At 36.3% G+C, this 14711-nt stretch overlaps 1 protein-coding gene across 1 annotated transcript; it reads right to left on the bottom strand.

Moving 5' to 3' along the window:
• Nucleotides 1-1815: 1815 nt before the first annotated feature.
• LOC100351379 (olfactory receptor 51G2-like) lies at nt 1816-2769 on the bottom strand. The gene has a single exon (XM_002708559.3). The coding sequence runs from the start codon at nt 2767-2769 to the stop codon at nt 1816-1818; it is 954 nt and encodes a 317-aa protein (XP_002708605.3).
• Between the last annotated feature and the right edge of the window lie 11942 nt (nt 2770-14711).

Here is a 14711-nt window from a genome sequence, read left to right as displayed (position 1 = left end):
ATGACTATCATGTACACAGACACATACATTAAATATAAAACCAGTAATGGGGCTGGATGTTTGGAGCAACATTTCAGCCACTGCTTGGTTTGTCCTTATCAAAATGCCTTTAGGAACAGAACCAGGACTCAAACTCAGGTACTCTGATATGGGATACTGTGCCTCAAGAAATGTCTTAATAACTGTGCCAAATGCTTAGGCCAAAAGCTGCCAATATTTGAATGGTTTTCTATGAATAGAGCTTCCAAAAATTCTAGCACTGCATGTACATGGCTAGCACAGAAAGTTCAAATGCGTTTGATATCAGTAATATATAGTCATTCCAACAAGAAAATTGCATACTGTTCTTAATTAGAAATCAAAAGTTCAGATGAAAGAGTGGAAAATGTAAAGATATTTAAATTGATTCCAAAGTTTAATTTAATGTTAAAAGGTATAAAAATAATACAGCATAAAAATCAAGTGTTTTTGAAAATGGACTGTGTGTGGTCTGTACTAAATATGAAGCATATAAAACAAAGCTACTTGCTATAGATTTATGTAATGTAAGCATAAAAATAAAACAATAAATGAATATCTATTATCAGGTAATTGGAAAAACTATATAACCATAAAATGTACAATATCGGCTATCTCTACCTAAATTCTCTGTATCAACATCTTTTTGCCAGAATCAAAAATTTATCACTGTTTATAAATGTAATGACCTTCAAACACAGTCTGTCAATCTGTGGAAAGTGTCAAGCCATTATGTCCATCATTTGCAGTGTTCTCTGTGTTATATAATTTAGTAAGGACAGGAATTACACTGAGCATGTTGTGTGCCATACAAGAGAGAGCAGTTGTGATATAAACAGTTCAACAATCTTCATTGACTTTCATGGATTTCAGTAGTTATACTTTCACAGCTACAAAATTTAAGACCTCTGTCCAAGAGTAAATCAAAGATGCCAATACTACATCCATGCATAAGGGAATAATGATATTGGAAAAATATTTTCTTATTAGCACTTTAGAAATGAGTTTTCTATCTTGTCTCTCCTAGTGTCAGCAATACCAATACCTACACTATTTTTCTTATATGCTTTTCATTCGCAATCTTACTAGAATTTATAATAGCTTTAATCCAACTAGACTAGAAAAAAATCTTACCCCTATACCCTACACTTTTCCAATCTATGTTGCTTTATAAGATGTCACAACTTATATGACATGAAGAATTGTAAAACGGCAGTGAAGAGGCTGCATTGCAATGAAAAATTCATTGAAATATTAATGTAATGAATGAATTAATGTAATGAATTAATGAATGAAGATTGTTGAACTGTTTATATCACAACTGCTCTCTCTTGTTATAGAATTGGATTGATAAATAATAATGATAGAATGTCTGAAGGAAAATTTATTTTCTAGAAAGCAAAAGAGAAAATCAAAAGCCATGTTTTATAAAACAAATTTAAGATCTGTAAAACAAATTTATAAAACAAATTTAAGCTTAAAAGAAGCACCTGAGCTAGAAAGCAATTGTAGGAGGAGATTCACATGACAAACTTTAGCCATAACTATAGCTGGAAGAGAAAACCACAGCTTGTGTAATTTGTAAAACTGTGATATCCGGGCTGGCACTGTGGCGTAGCAGTGCTGGCACCCCATATGGGCTCCAGTTCGAGTCCCAACTGCTCCACTTCTTACCCAGATCTCTGCTATGGCCTGGGAAAGTAGTACTATAGATGTGAAGCCCTAGTTCAAATGGAAGAGTTGGATTAGTGTCCTAGTGTTGCATTCGTTTACCAAGGTTTATGTTATAAATGTGACTTAGAATTCTCCTGGTCCTCTTTTGATGCAGAGCTTCAGAATTTTGTCTCGAATCTGCTTGGTTTTTACCACATACACAATGGGATTCATCACAGGAGGAATGAGGAAATGCATGTTGGCCATGGTCACATAGATATGGGAAGGAAGCCTTGGACCAAAGCGGTGGAGCATAGACAGACAGATCATGGGTGTGAAGAATAAGATCACAGCACACAGGTGGGAAATACAGGTGTTGAGAGCCTTGAGGTGGCCACCACGGGATGCAGTGCCCAGTACAGTTTTCAGAATCAACACATAGGAAAGGAGAATGAGGAAAAAATCAAGGCCCATAGTGGATAGCACCACAAAGAGTCCAAAGACACTATTGATCCTAGTATTGGAGCAGGAGAGCTTGATGATGTCAGGATGTAGGCAGTAGGAATGAGAAAGAACATTGGAGTGACAGAAACACAACCTCTTCAAGAGAATGGGGAGGGGCAACTGTACAGTCAATGTTCGCACAACAATAGCCAAACCTATCCTGGCAATTACATTACTGGTGAGGATGGAAGAATAATGCAATGGACAAGAAATGGCCACATAGCGGTCAAAGGCCATTGCTAGTATGATAGCTGACTCAAAATCCTGGAAGGTGTGAATAAAGAACATTTGGGTGAAGCAAGCCAAAAAGGTCAGCTCTCGAGCATCCAACCAGAAGATCTTCAGCATTGTGGGGAATGTGGAAAGGGACAGACCAAGATCAGAAGCAGCTAGCATGGCCAAGAAGAGGTACATAGGCGCATGGAGCGTCTGCTCCCTCCAGATAACTGTCAAGATGGACACATTGCCCACCAAGGTACTGAGGAACATAGTGCAGAAGGGTATAGAAATCCAAATGTGCACAGCCTCCAGCCCAGGGATGCCTGTCACCAGGAGAGTGGAGAAGATGGAGTTGGTACTGTTAACAGGAGTCATGATGCCAAAGCTGCATGCCTTTCCTGGAAGCAAATGTGTTGTTCCTGAAACAAACGTTGTAATTTGACTCTAATATTTATCTGAGTACACATAATTATGTTAATTTACCTAAGTTATTTAATTGTTATAAGCAAAAACTCTAAAATACACATTTTAATTTAAATATAGTAGTCCCACCATATCTGCGTTCTGGTTCTGTATAGTTCCAATTATGCACAGTCAACCTTTTTTCTGTAATAGTAAGTAGAAATTCTAAAAATAAACAGTCATAAGTTTTATATTGTGCAGTATTGTGAGTGGCATTCTTACATCATCCTGCTCTATCCTTCTTGGGAAATTAGTCATCCCCTTGTGTAGGTGGCCACCTTGTACAAAACACCCATCTTCCACTCGCCTGCCATCTTGTTTATCAGATTGACTTGTAGACTTGTGTTCAAGTAGCCCTCATTTTCTTTATGAAGGTCCCAAAATGCCTGACGAGTGATACTGGCAGTTTGAACATGCCAAAAAGAAACCTTATAATGCTGCCTTTAAGTGAAAAACTGAAGTTTCTAAACCAATGAAGGAAGAAAAAAAAAATGGCTGAGATTGCTAAGATCTACTGTAAGGACAAACCAACCATGAAACTGGGAAAAAAGAAAACTAAATCCAAGCTAACTTTCCTGCTGTACCTAAAACTGCAAAAGTTTTGTCCATATTAAGTGTCAAGTATTTATTTAAGATGGAAAAGCGATTGTATTAATCATAGGAATGTATGCATAAGAAAAAACATGGATTTTATATGGTCCAGTACTTTTCAAGGTTTCAGGCATCCTCTGGGAGTTGTGAAAGCATTCCTCTCAAATAAGAAAGGGCTACCACAAATCCATAGCTGTTAATATAATTATAGTATTGGGTGAGGACTTGGGTTTTTCTTACTGGCGTGGTCAATAATGATAGATATTAGCAGTACTTAGACTGAAGTCTATGGACTCAGCGTCATATGGTATGTTTTGTACCTGACTACAGAAATTGAAACTAAGTTTTTAGAAACTTTTGTATTATTTTAAATAATCCTTCTATGGTTCTTTAATAATAATTATTAATGTACAATAACACAATAATTATTGTGTTTTACAAGAAAAACACTTTTGTTAAATATAGAGAAATATTTTAATAGATTAAAATGTTTTCAATGACCAAGTTTCATTACCAAGTTTATGAAGTCCTGTCATGATAATTCACTGATGAAAATAAACATATTTTCTAAAATTTAACATAAAAATTCTTTATAATTAAAACATAAACTATTAAATAGATACACATATTCAAAATTCACATTCATTGGTTCTCTTTTTGTTACAAAGATTAAATATTTTCAATTTTAATTAATAAAATCTAGGGATATTTTACATACAAAGTTTATTTGTATTATATAGATAGTGTTAACAAGTAATTCTAATCACAAACAAAAACTTTATAATTCCAAAGTTATTTATTTCATATAGGTATGATTATTTATTCTTAAAAAATTAAATATTAATTATTACATGCCTGATTCTAAACTACATTTATTGATATGGAAAAGCTTTAAGCCAGAGCAATTAGCTACGTTGATTTAAACAATGAGAAACCTGTCAAATATTTAATTATAATATAAGATATGTGAGACATAAGGCCATTTTCATGCTCTGCATTATCAAAAATTATTCCTTCAGGTAAAATCAACTATAGTTATTGTAAGTCTCTTTCTCACAGAGAGCAAAGCACACATTTTTCCTCAGTCAATGTCTCACCACATTCATATTTAAGGAACTAAATAGACATTACATACATAATCTTCAAATCCACATGCTATTTCCTCAAAAATATTGTCAAGCAAATATTTGCATATTCTAATCATCTCAATTCCTCACTGGTTCTCCCCCATTAATGTCAGCCTAGAACTGTGAACAGAGGCCTTTGTGGAGACAACACTTCAGTCTTCATTCCCTGTGTGAGGCATATAGACCTCAGCTCTGGTGAACAGAGTATTTCTCAGCTGCTCCTGTTCAAATGCTCCATTTGGTAAGGGGAAGATTATCAGAGAAAAACAGCAATAATGATAGCAACAAAAATAATAGAAGGCTTTGGTATTTTATTCAATTTTGTATAACCTCAGTCTGTTTCAATGTGGATGACACTTTCAGAAAACATAGGTAGGGGTTACTAAAAATCCTAGGTTTTATCCTTAAAAAAGTAAATTGATAATCACCTCAGAGGCTTTATTAGCATTTTTAAAGTGTGAATTCTGCTGTTAAGGATAGAGAAGGAAGGAGGAGATCCTAGGAAAGTTATTTTTGTTTGATAAGTTTACATTCTGCTAAATATGAAACATCGTGCTTCCAAATGACGAGGGCATGGTGTCAGATTTCTTCTCCATACATCTTCTCTCCTTCATGGGTTTTAACCATTTTCAGAATACTCACTCTGATCTGTTGATATTCCCATTCATGGATGAGACTAAACATCATGGTTGTTGTTTCCATAGGCACAGATAATTCTGTCCTTGTCCAGTTCAGGAATACCTTAAGCTCATGTTCTTTTATTTGGCTTAATAATGTTATCCAATACATCAGGCGCTTGAACAAAACAAACTTGAAATAGTTTCATAGAATGACACATCCTCTTGATCCCCATGATTCCTTGTTTTACACGCGACAGTTTCTCTACTCACTAATTTATCCAAAGTCTCTTGTTCTTTGTCCTTTCCCAAAAGCAGGTAAACCATGCTTTTATTCTTACCTGACATGACAAGATGGAACTTTTACTAAAGTCCTACACCGAAAGCTTTCTCTTCCTTGTCCAAAATCAAGTACACCTGTAGCTTGGTTTGAGCTTCCTTATTATATATACAGTTCTCTCTTGAGGATAGTAACCTTTTGGGGATCCTCTTCTTGATTTGAAATTCATCTTGTACTGCTTCCTATGAATATTTCACAAATAGTTCATTTGCTTCTGAAGTAGCCCCCTGACAGTAGGGACTCCATTTTGGAGTCCTTGAGACTCCAACACCCCCCCCCCCCACCACCATGAGACTCTGGTCTGAAACTATGGTTTCAAATAGTCAAACAATAGCAGTACACTATATCACCCTTGGCAGAGCACAAAAACCCCCTAGCATGATTGCTCAAGCTTACAAGCACAAAAAGTTGCCCCTGGGTTACCTGGGTTCATAATGAAGATGTGATTTGTCTGTGTCTTACATTAACGTCAAGTCCTAATTGCTAATTGTAAGATTGTAACTGGTATTGTCAAGATTATGATAAATATTAATTTCACTTAGGTTTTAGGTTATGTTGATCCCAGTAACCATATACTCTTTTGATTTTATGTACTCTCTTTTGATCTTAGCAATTGTGTATAGCAACCATGCATAGCAACCGTGTATTCCCCCCCTTCCCGGTTTTGCGGTTTTTGCCTTTATAAACCCTAACCTTTGGTTATTCGGGGATGCTCTGTTCATGTATGATCAGACAGCCCCAGCATGCTGGATAATCAATAAAACTTCCCCGTGCTGTTTGCATAAGAGACGTGTCTCTTGGTGACGTTTTTCGGGCGGTCAACTCTAACACTTCTTTGTATTAGGAGGTTTGACAGTCACTCACTGTATATGGACACTATCTAAATTCATATACCTAAAATTCATACACAGTATCTACATTTTGGGATTACTCATATTTTATATAATATATTCTGGCAATTATCAAAAGTTTATTTTATCAAAGACATCTCTTTGTACTATATACTATTGTTAACTTCATATCTTATATTTCAAATATAAAACACTACTAACTATATTTAGACATTACTTTAGAAATCCGAAATGATAAATTATACCTGTTTTCCTGTTATTTCCCATTCTACTCATTCACACACAATACTCACTTTATTCAAACATATACATGTGCATGTATGTCAAAGTGGTCTATTTTGTTATGTAGCTTCAAATAAAAATACAGACATGATATTTTAGACTAGTCAAACCCAGATTTTATTGACAGTTACTGGAATGATACAGCAGTGGATTCTCTTTATGAAGAATCATGCTTGGGAATTTAAGAATCAATGTCAATGTACCTTTTGTTATTACTTTTTCACTTATAAAATAACATTTTTCTCCTCATGACAACCCAGTAAATTACTGTTATCTTTAAAGATACCAAAATTTATTGAGATTGATTTTTGACTCCCAATATCAGGCCATTAATCCATAGGCATAGTAGGAATTAAAAGGTGTTCTGGTATAGATAATTTTCTCCTTTGTGATGGTTATAATTTTGTGTCAAATTCATCAGTATAACATTACTTCACATATGTCTATGTGAAATTTCCAAAAGAGATTAGAATCTGGGTTTGTGAACTCTGTTAAGTAGATGACCCTCCTTGTTGTAGGTGGGCATCACCCAATCCAGTAAGAGTCTGAATAGAGCAAAGCTATGGAAAAAGAATAGATTCTCTTTCTCTGCCTGGGCTGAGCTATCTGTCTTCCTATGCACTCTGACATGGGTGCTCCTGGTCTCCTGGAGCAGCAGAAGATGGCCCAAGTGCTTGGGACCATGCACCCACATGAGAGTCCAGGAAGAAACCCCTGGCTACTGGCTTCTCAACCTGACCCAACCCGGCCATTGAGGTCATCTGGGGAGTGAGCCAGTGGATAGATGATCTCTTTCTCTCTCTCTCCTTCTGCCTCTCCAACTCTCTCTCTCTTCTTCTTCTTCTGCCTCTCCATCTCTCTCTCTCTCTCCCACCATAACTTCGCCTTTCAAATAAAATAAAAATAAATCTTCAAAAATTCTCATAGAACTATGCACGTTAAAATGATTATGTTCTCTCGGTTTAAAGTTTATAACCTAAACTGGTCCTTAATAAAAGATAAATAACTGGGGCCGGTGCTGTGGCATAGCGGGTTAAGCTGGCATCCCATATCGGCAGTTGATTTGAGATCCGGCTGCTCCACTTCTGATCAAGCTCTCTGCTATGGCCTGGGAAAGCAGTGGAAGATGGCCCAAGTCCTTGGGCCCCTGAACCCATGTAGGAGACCCAGGAGAAGCTCCTGGCTCCTGGCTTCAGATCAGCTCAGATCCAGCCGTTATGGCCAACTGGGGAGTGAACCAGAGGATGGAAGACACCTTTCTCTCTCTGTCTCTCTCTCTCTCTCTCTCTCTCTGCCTCTCCTCTCTCTGTGTAACTTTGACTTTCAAATAAATAAATAAATCTTTAAAAAAAGATAAATAACTATGACTTTTATGATATAATATTCCCGAGAGATTCTGAGATGGAAAAATCTGAGGAGGCGAAATCCCAGCAAGGATCGGTTTTTGACAGCTACTATGAATGGTATCCTGGTTAAGAAGTTCTGATTTTAACAATGTTTTCCAATCACATATCTACAAAGACTGAATAATAATTAGTTGGACTCTATTTTAAAATATAAAGTTAGACCTAAACTAGCATGAACTTGTATAAATATCCATTAGAATATTTGAAGTGCCTATTTGAAGTGTAATTTTTGTAAAATTACAAAAGAAATTTACAAAGGTAAAATAGATAAAATGAGTCTTATTCTCACTAATTATCACTTTAACAACATAATTGAAATAAATAGCAATCCAAACTTTTATTTAGCATGTTAGGCACTCCAGCATGGGAGTCCAGTCTTAACAGCTGTGTTCAATATTGTTACATTTTTCTGGGAAAAGGAACTGGTATCTTTGCCCTAAAATTACAATTATATTGTAACTTTTGTCAGCTTGTATGCACAGATTTATATTAAATACCTTTAAACAGTTATCATTTTATTTGTTAAGTAGCTTAAGAGTTGGCTTTCTCTAAGCATAGCTCCTACGTGTGTGCCTTCACTCAGATTTGGCTTTCATACAATAAAGAAAAAAATTGCTTGCTTTTCTCTCTGAAGAAGACTTTCTAAGAAGTCTAAATTCTAAGATATGCTTCTCCCCTCACTCCCTTTCCCTTGAGGGGAAAATGGATTTAAGCTTCCTGGTTGTAACAGTTGGGAACTCCCAACGCTCTTTACATCTCAGGGGAGCTTTCCAGATAATCTGGGATATTCTCACTTGTTGGTCTGTTAAAGCACCACAGCATTACCAAACCCTTGAAGGAAGCTTCACTTCTTCACATGGTGCAGTGAAGTTCTGTGTTACAGGGACGGAAAAGCCAGTCAACAGATATATTTGAAAGTGAAAAGGACTTTCACTGTGCAGAGAGTGAAGTGTTTCAGAGATAAGCAACATCAACTTCCACTTCCGTTATAACTCTGAGAAAGTCCATTCAGGTAAATTGATATAATTATAACCAGATTCCATTAAAAACAAATTTAATACGTTGAAAATAGAAAGCATATGTAATAAGCAGTTTCCCAAAATAAAGGAATGATACCAATGACTAGCGCTGTTATATCAGGATATGTGAGATTTGGATATTAAATTGTTTAGAGAATTCCGTGTCTGATTAGCAATATTTTAACGTTAAATGATTGGTTAATTTTACCTGTTTTCTTCTAAGTAACAATTATTGAATTCATCAACAATTCATTCAGAGAGTATTTGTTTATGTAGTAAGTCCATATGTGTTTATGTGGGTAATTTTAGATTCCCAAATTTCAAGAATTTGGCATTTTTGTTTTGTTTTGATTACTTTTTACTGAGTCCTGAGGCATGCCATGAGTACAATTTTTAAGTATTCATTAGCTTTGACTAAATCAGCATGTTCTGTTTTCCATGCTGAACCACAGAGAACACTTAGGGCTTTTCAAAATTTGGAAAGAGTATTTTTTGTTCTCATTGTTTGGGTCCTTCTTTAAGCAAAAGAACTTTTAAAAACCTAACTGTTAAGTTAATGCATACTGCTGATGTTTGCCATCTTCTTTACAAATTTCAAGGCCAGCAAGTAGATAATTTTGTTTTGGAAGCATCACCATTCAAATCACCAGCATTAAATTGTCAGATGAAAATATATAGCAATGAGCTGGCTGAAGAGCTATTCTGCTGCTGCTTTCAGAAGAGATGTGTAACTTCGACCTGGAGTAGACGATTCTAGATGGTTGTATTTGTGAATCCAAGCTGTTTTCTAAGTTACTACATTTTGCAGATAGTGTTCCTCTATATAGGAAATGCATTTGCCTTTTCTCAGCTGATAAAATCCCGTATGCTGAAGTTAGAATATAGGAAGCAAATTAGATACAGATACAAAGTTGGTACAGATCTCTGGGGTAGATCTCAATACAGTAACTTTTAGAGGTTTTATTTTTCAATTCTATCAGCATTATATGTTTTTTGTTGTTTATAGGTTTAATCTTTCTAATAGCCGTTAAGACAGGTGTGTTGATTAAGAATACTTTGACAGCAAAGTACTAGTTCTGAGAAAGTTTAAAGATGAAGCGATAAAGCCATTATTTAAACCATAAAAATTAAGTGTCTGCCACAGTGCTGTTTTATTTCTCAATATTTTTGAAATTTTCAATTACTGCTTCCAATGTTTCATAATATAAACTAGGTCTCATTTGAAAAGTTCAAAACTGTTTAATTGGTACAAGTTGGTACACATAACATCATATGACATAATGTGAGAAGAGAAGCAAAGGGAGCAGAACTTTCGTTCCAGCAACTTACAGAAAAACGGGTAGGAGGGAGATCTTTCTTTTATAAAACAAACAAAAAAAAGGAAGAAAGAAACAAAAGAAGAGAGAGGAAAAAAAAGAAAGAAAAGTAAAGAAAAGAAGAAGGAGCAGAGCAAAGAAGCTGTAGTCAAAGGCGGTTCCATTCAATTTGATACTTGAAACTAGTTATTTCAAAGCAAAGGGCTTAATTAACAGAAATGCATAACAGAGATAAACATACAAGTGAATATGTTTATAAGTATACAAGTTATATATAATTTAATGGTTTATTTATTTATTTATTTATTTTTTAATTGATTTTTTTGACAGCAGAGTGGACAATGAGAGAGAGAGACAGAGAGAAAGGTCTTCCTTTCGCCGTTGGTTCACCCTCCAATGGCTGGCGGCAGGCGCACCGCGCTGATCCGATGGCAGGAGCCAGGTGCTTCTCCTGGTCTCCCATGCGGGTGCAGGGCCCAAGCACTTGGGCCATCCTCCGCTGCACTCCCTGGCCACAGCAGAGAGCTGGCCTGGAAGAGGGGCAACCGGGACAGAATCCCGCGCCCCGACCGGGACTAGAACCTGGTGTGCCGGCGCCGCAAGGCGGAGGATTAGCCTAGTGAGCCACGGCGCCAGCATTTCATGGTATTTTATTTAATTTAAGATTTATTTTTATTTATTTGAGAGAGAGAGTTACACAGAGAAGTATAGACAGAGAGAGAGGTCTTCCATCTGCTGGTTCACTTGCCAGATGGCCTCAACTGTTGGAGCTGTACCAATCTGAATCCAGGAGCCAGGAGCTTCTTCCTGGTCTCCCATGTGGGTGCAGGGACCCAAGGACTTGGCCATCTTTTACCACTTTCCCAGGCCATAGCAGATAGCTGGATCAGAAGAGGAGCATCCGGGACTTGAATTGGCGCCCATATGGGTTGCTGGCGCTTCAAACCAGGGGGTTAACCAGCGGTACCACCAGCCCCTTCATGGTATTTTATAACATGATTTGTTATGTGGTTTTGACCTACCTCTCCCAAGGGCATTCTCACTTAAAGAGAAATAAGGTGGAATTTTCAGTAAATTGAAGTTACACATTTTGAAAATTTGCAAAAGAATATGTAATCTGGTTGAATTATGAGGAGGAAAAAATACACACACACAATACATCAAATATCCATATGTCTTTAGATTTATTTAGACAAATTATTTTATAAATTTTATTTTTATATATTTTCCAACATAAATTCAAGTAATAGAATAGCATAAAAATATACTGGCTTCAACACGGGCATACAAATATGTGCCAGATACCAAATGGTCTTTTTTACAAACAATTTTAACTGATACATAAAAATTGAACATGTTGGGGGCTGGTGCTGTGGCTCAATGGATAAAGCTGCTGCCTGAGGCCTCAGCATCCCATATGGGTTCAAGTCCCTGGTGTTCCATGACTGACCAAGCTCTGTACTAATGTGCAGAAGATGGCCAGGTTCTTGGACCTCTGCACCCACCTGGGAGACCCAGAAGAAGCTCCTGGCTCCTGGTTTTGGATCAGCCCAATGGCTGCTTTGGCCATTTGGAGAGTGAACGAGCAGATGAAAGATCTCTCTCTCTCTCTCTTTTGCCTTTCAAACAAATAAATCTTTTTAAAAAATTGAACATATTTATGAGACACCAAATGATGTTTCAATAAATGTATGTATTGTGTAGCGTTCAACTAAAAATTGACATTTATCTCTTCAGAGTGATTTCTTCTAGCTTAAAAGGTACAGTATATTACCTATAGTCATGCTACTGTACAATAGTATAATACTCTACACCAACCCGTCTTTCTTCTACTTAGCTGTAACTTACTACACATTAAATAAGCTTTCCCCATTTCTTCCATATTATTTTCCCTATTTCCTGGTAACCATCATTCTATGGTCAACTTCAATGAAATCAACTTATTCAGATCCCACAAATGAGTGAGATCATGTGATACTTGTATTTGTGCCTGGATTATTTTATTTAGCATAGAAACCTTCTTACCTATCCATGTTGTTGCAAATGGCAGCAACAAAATCCTTTTTAACAGCTAAATATATCCCATTATGTATAGGTACCAAATTTTCTTTATCCATTCATCAGTTGCTATGTATTCCAATAGCTTTTTAGTTAATTTTTTCTAAAATTTTCCTCCTTCTCTCCCTCCATTGTTTTCTCTTTTCTTGTTCTTTTATATCAATTTCTGCCTTTATTGCCATTTCTGTTCATACCTGCTCTTTTTTTAATATCCAACACATATTTAAGATACCATTTGTTTCTCTGAAATACTTAGTGTATAAAACATGGTCTTATATTTATATGGTGCTCGAAAAACATATGTAATGCATGAAATTGATTAGAACAATAGACATGTAAACACATAGATTATTTCATTAACATATGTGTAATTATTTTATATACCATATTTTCTTAGGATTTTTAATAAGAGCATATATATGGTTTTAAATCTTGGCTGTACTATGTATGTATACATACTATGTATGTATTTTATTTATTTATTTGAAAGAGTTACACAGAGGGAGAAGGAGAAGCAGAGAGAGAGAGAGAGAGAGAGAGAGAGAGGTCTTCTATCCACTGGTTCACTCCCCAATTGGTCACAATCGCTGGATCTGAGCCAATCTGAAACCAGGAGCCAGGAGCTTCTTCTAGGTCTCCCACATAGGTACAGGGGCCCAACTACTTGGGCCTTCTTGCTTTCCCAGGCCACAGCAGAGAGCTGGATAGGAAGTGGAGCAGCCGGGACTCAAACTGGTGCCCATACGGGATGCCAGCACTGCAGGCAGTGGCTTTACCTGCTATGCCACAGTGCTGGCCCCAGTTGGTAATATTTTATAATGCCTATAATTCACTTACACACACACACACAGGCACGCACACAAACACAGATGTATATTCGTGTTGCATTGAATACCCTAGAAGCCCAGAAACAAATGCTTATGGATTAACATTCAGGTCATTTGTTATGTGATGATGCTCTTTTGTCTCAAAGAATAAATTCTTACAGCAACATTTAAATATAGCTCTAGTATTACAAATATTTAAGGAAAATTGGGATTTATCAAAAATCAAGGAATTCATTTCAATCATTCTTAACTAACTCAATCACTTCTTTAAAATCATTTTTCCTAAAGCCTAAAGATTTTTTAGAACAAAATATCTCAGAAAAACCAAAATGGGTGGAATCTCATGTACTTGCAGAATAGTTTACAGGTAATAAAAACAATCAAAATTTAAAATTTTTTTTGAGTGCTGTGATAGAATATTTAAAGGTACTAGAGAAACTTTAGACAAATTTTTTTTCTATATTAAATGATTGGAGAATATTCTCTGGAAGAGATAAATCAATCATTAATTAAAGATAGCATAGGGCCGGCGCTGTGACTCACTTGGTTAATCCTCTGCCTGTGGTGCCAGCATCCCATATGGGCATCGGGTTCTGGTCCCAGTTGCTCCTCTTGCAGTCCAGCTCTCTGCTGTGGCCCAGTAGGGTAGTGGAGGATGATCCAAGTGCTCGGGCACCTGCACCCACATGGGAGACCAGGAAGAAGCTCCTGGCTTCTGGCTTCGGATCGGCGTAGCTCCGGCCATAGCGGTCATTTGGGGGGTGAACCAACAGTAGAAAGACCTTGCTCTCTGTCTCTCTCACTGTCTAACTCTATCTGTCAAATAAAAAAAAAAAAAAGATAGAATAGAGATTCACCAGATACCTAGTTAGAGAGCGTGGTATAAGCAAAGGTATAAAGACATGAGATGATAAAATATAAACATAGTTCTAGAATTTTTGAAAATATCTGAATAATAAAATTTTAATTGAATTTTTGTGATAGAAATTTCAAAAAGTTGTCAGATTGTTTTAAAGCAATAGTGACTATACTAGAGCATAAAGGCAAGTTTTATAAATATTAGCCTCTTCTTAAATAGTGTTTATTACAGCAAGAATTCCTTAGTTATTTCTCATCAGAACACTAGGGAGAGTTGATGCTGGTATTGTCATTTTAAATGTAGGGAAGTAGGCATAGAGAGATAACCAGAGACAAACTGTTAGTATGGGATAAAATCACAAATGAAACTCATGCAATTTGGCTTCTGACTTCGTGTTCATTATAACCACAATATCTACAAGTAAAATAGTCATTAAATGAATGGTTGACTCATTAATAACATTTCTAATAAAAACACAAGGAAAAGTTGTAAGTTTTGGGAGGGTCAAATTAACTCTGTTGCTTACAGCATATATCTGAAATTCCTATGAGGCACTTAGGTT

Source organism: Oryctolagus cuniculus, chromosome 1 (genome assembly GCF_964237555.1).
Source record: "Oryctolagus cuniculus chromosome 1, mOryCun1.1, whole genome shotgun sequence".
In the NCBI taxonomy this organism is placed as follows: domain Eukaryota; kingdom Metazoa; phylum Chordata; class Mammalia; order Lagomorpha; family Leporidae; genus Oryctolagus; species Oryctolagus cuniculus.
This window is presented reverse-complemented; position numbering and strand designations above follow the sequence as displayed.

Coding starts and splice junctions, on each gene's coding strand:
- LOC100351379 (XM_002708559.3), bottom strand. CDS start 2,769: ATGACTCCTGTTAACAGTACCAACTCCATCTTCTCCACTCTCCTGGTG.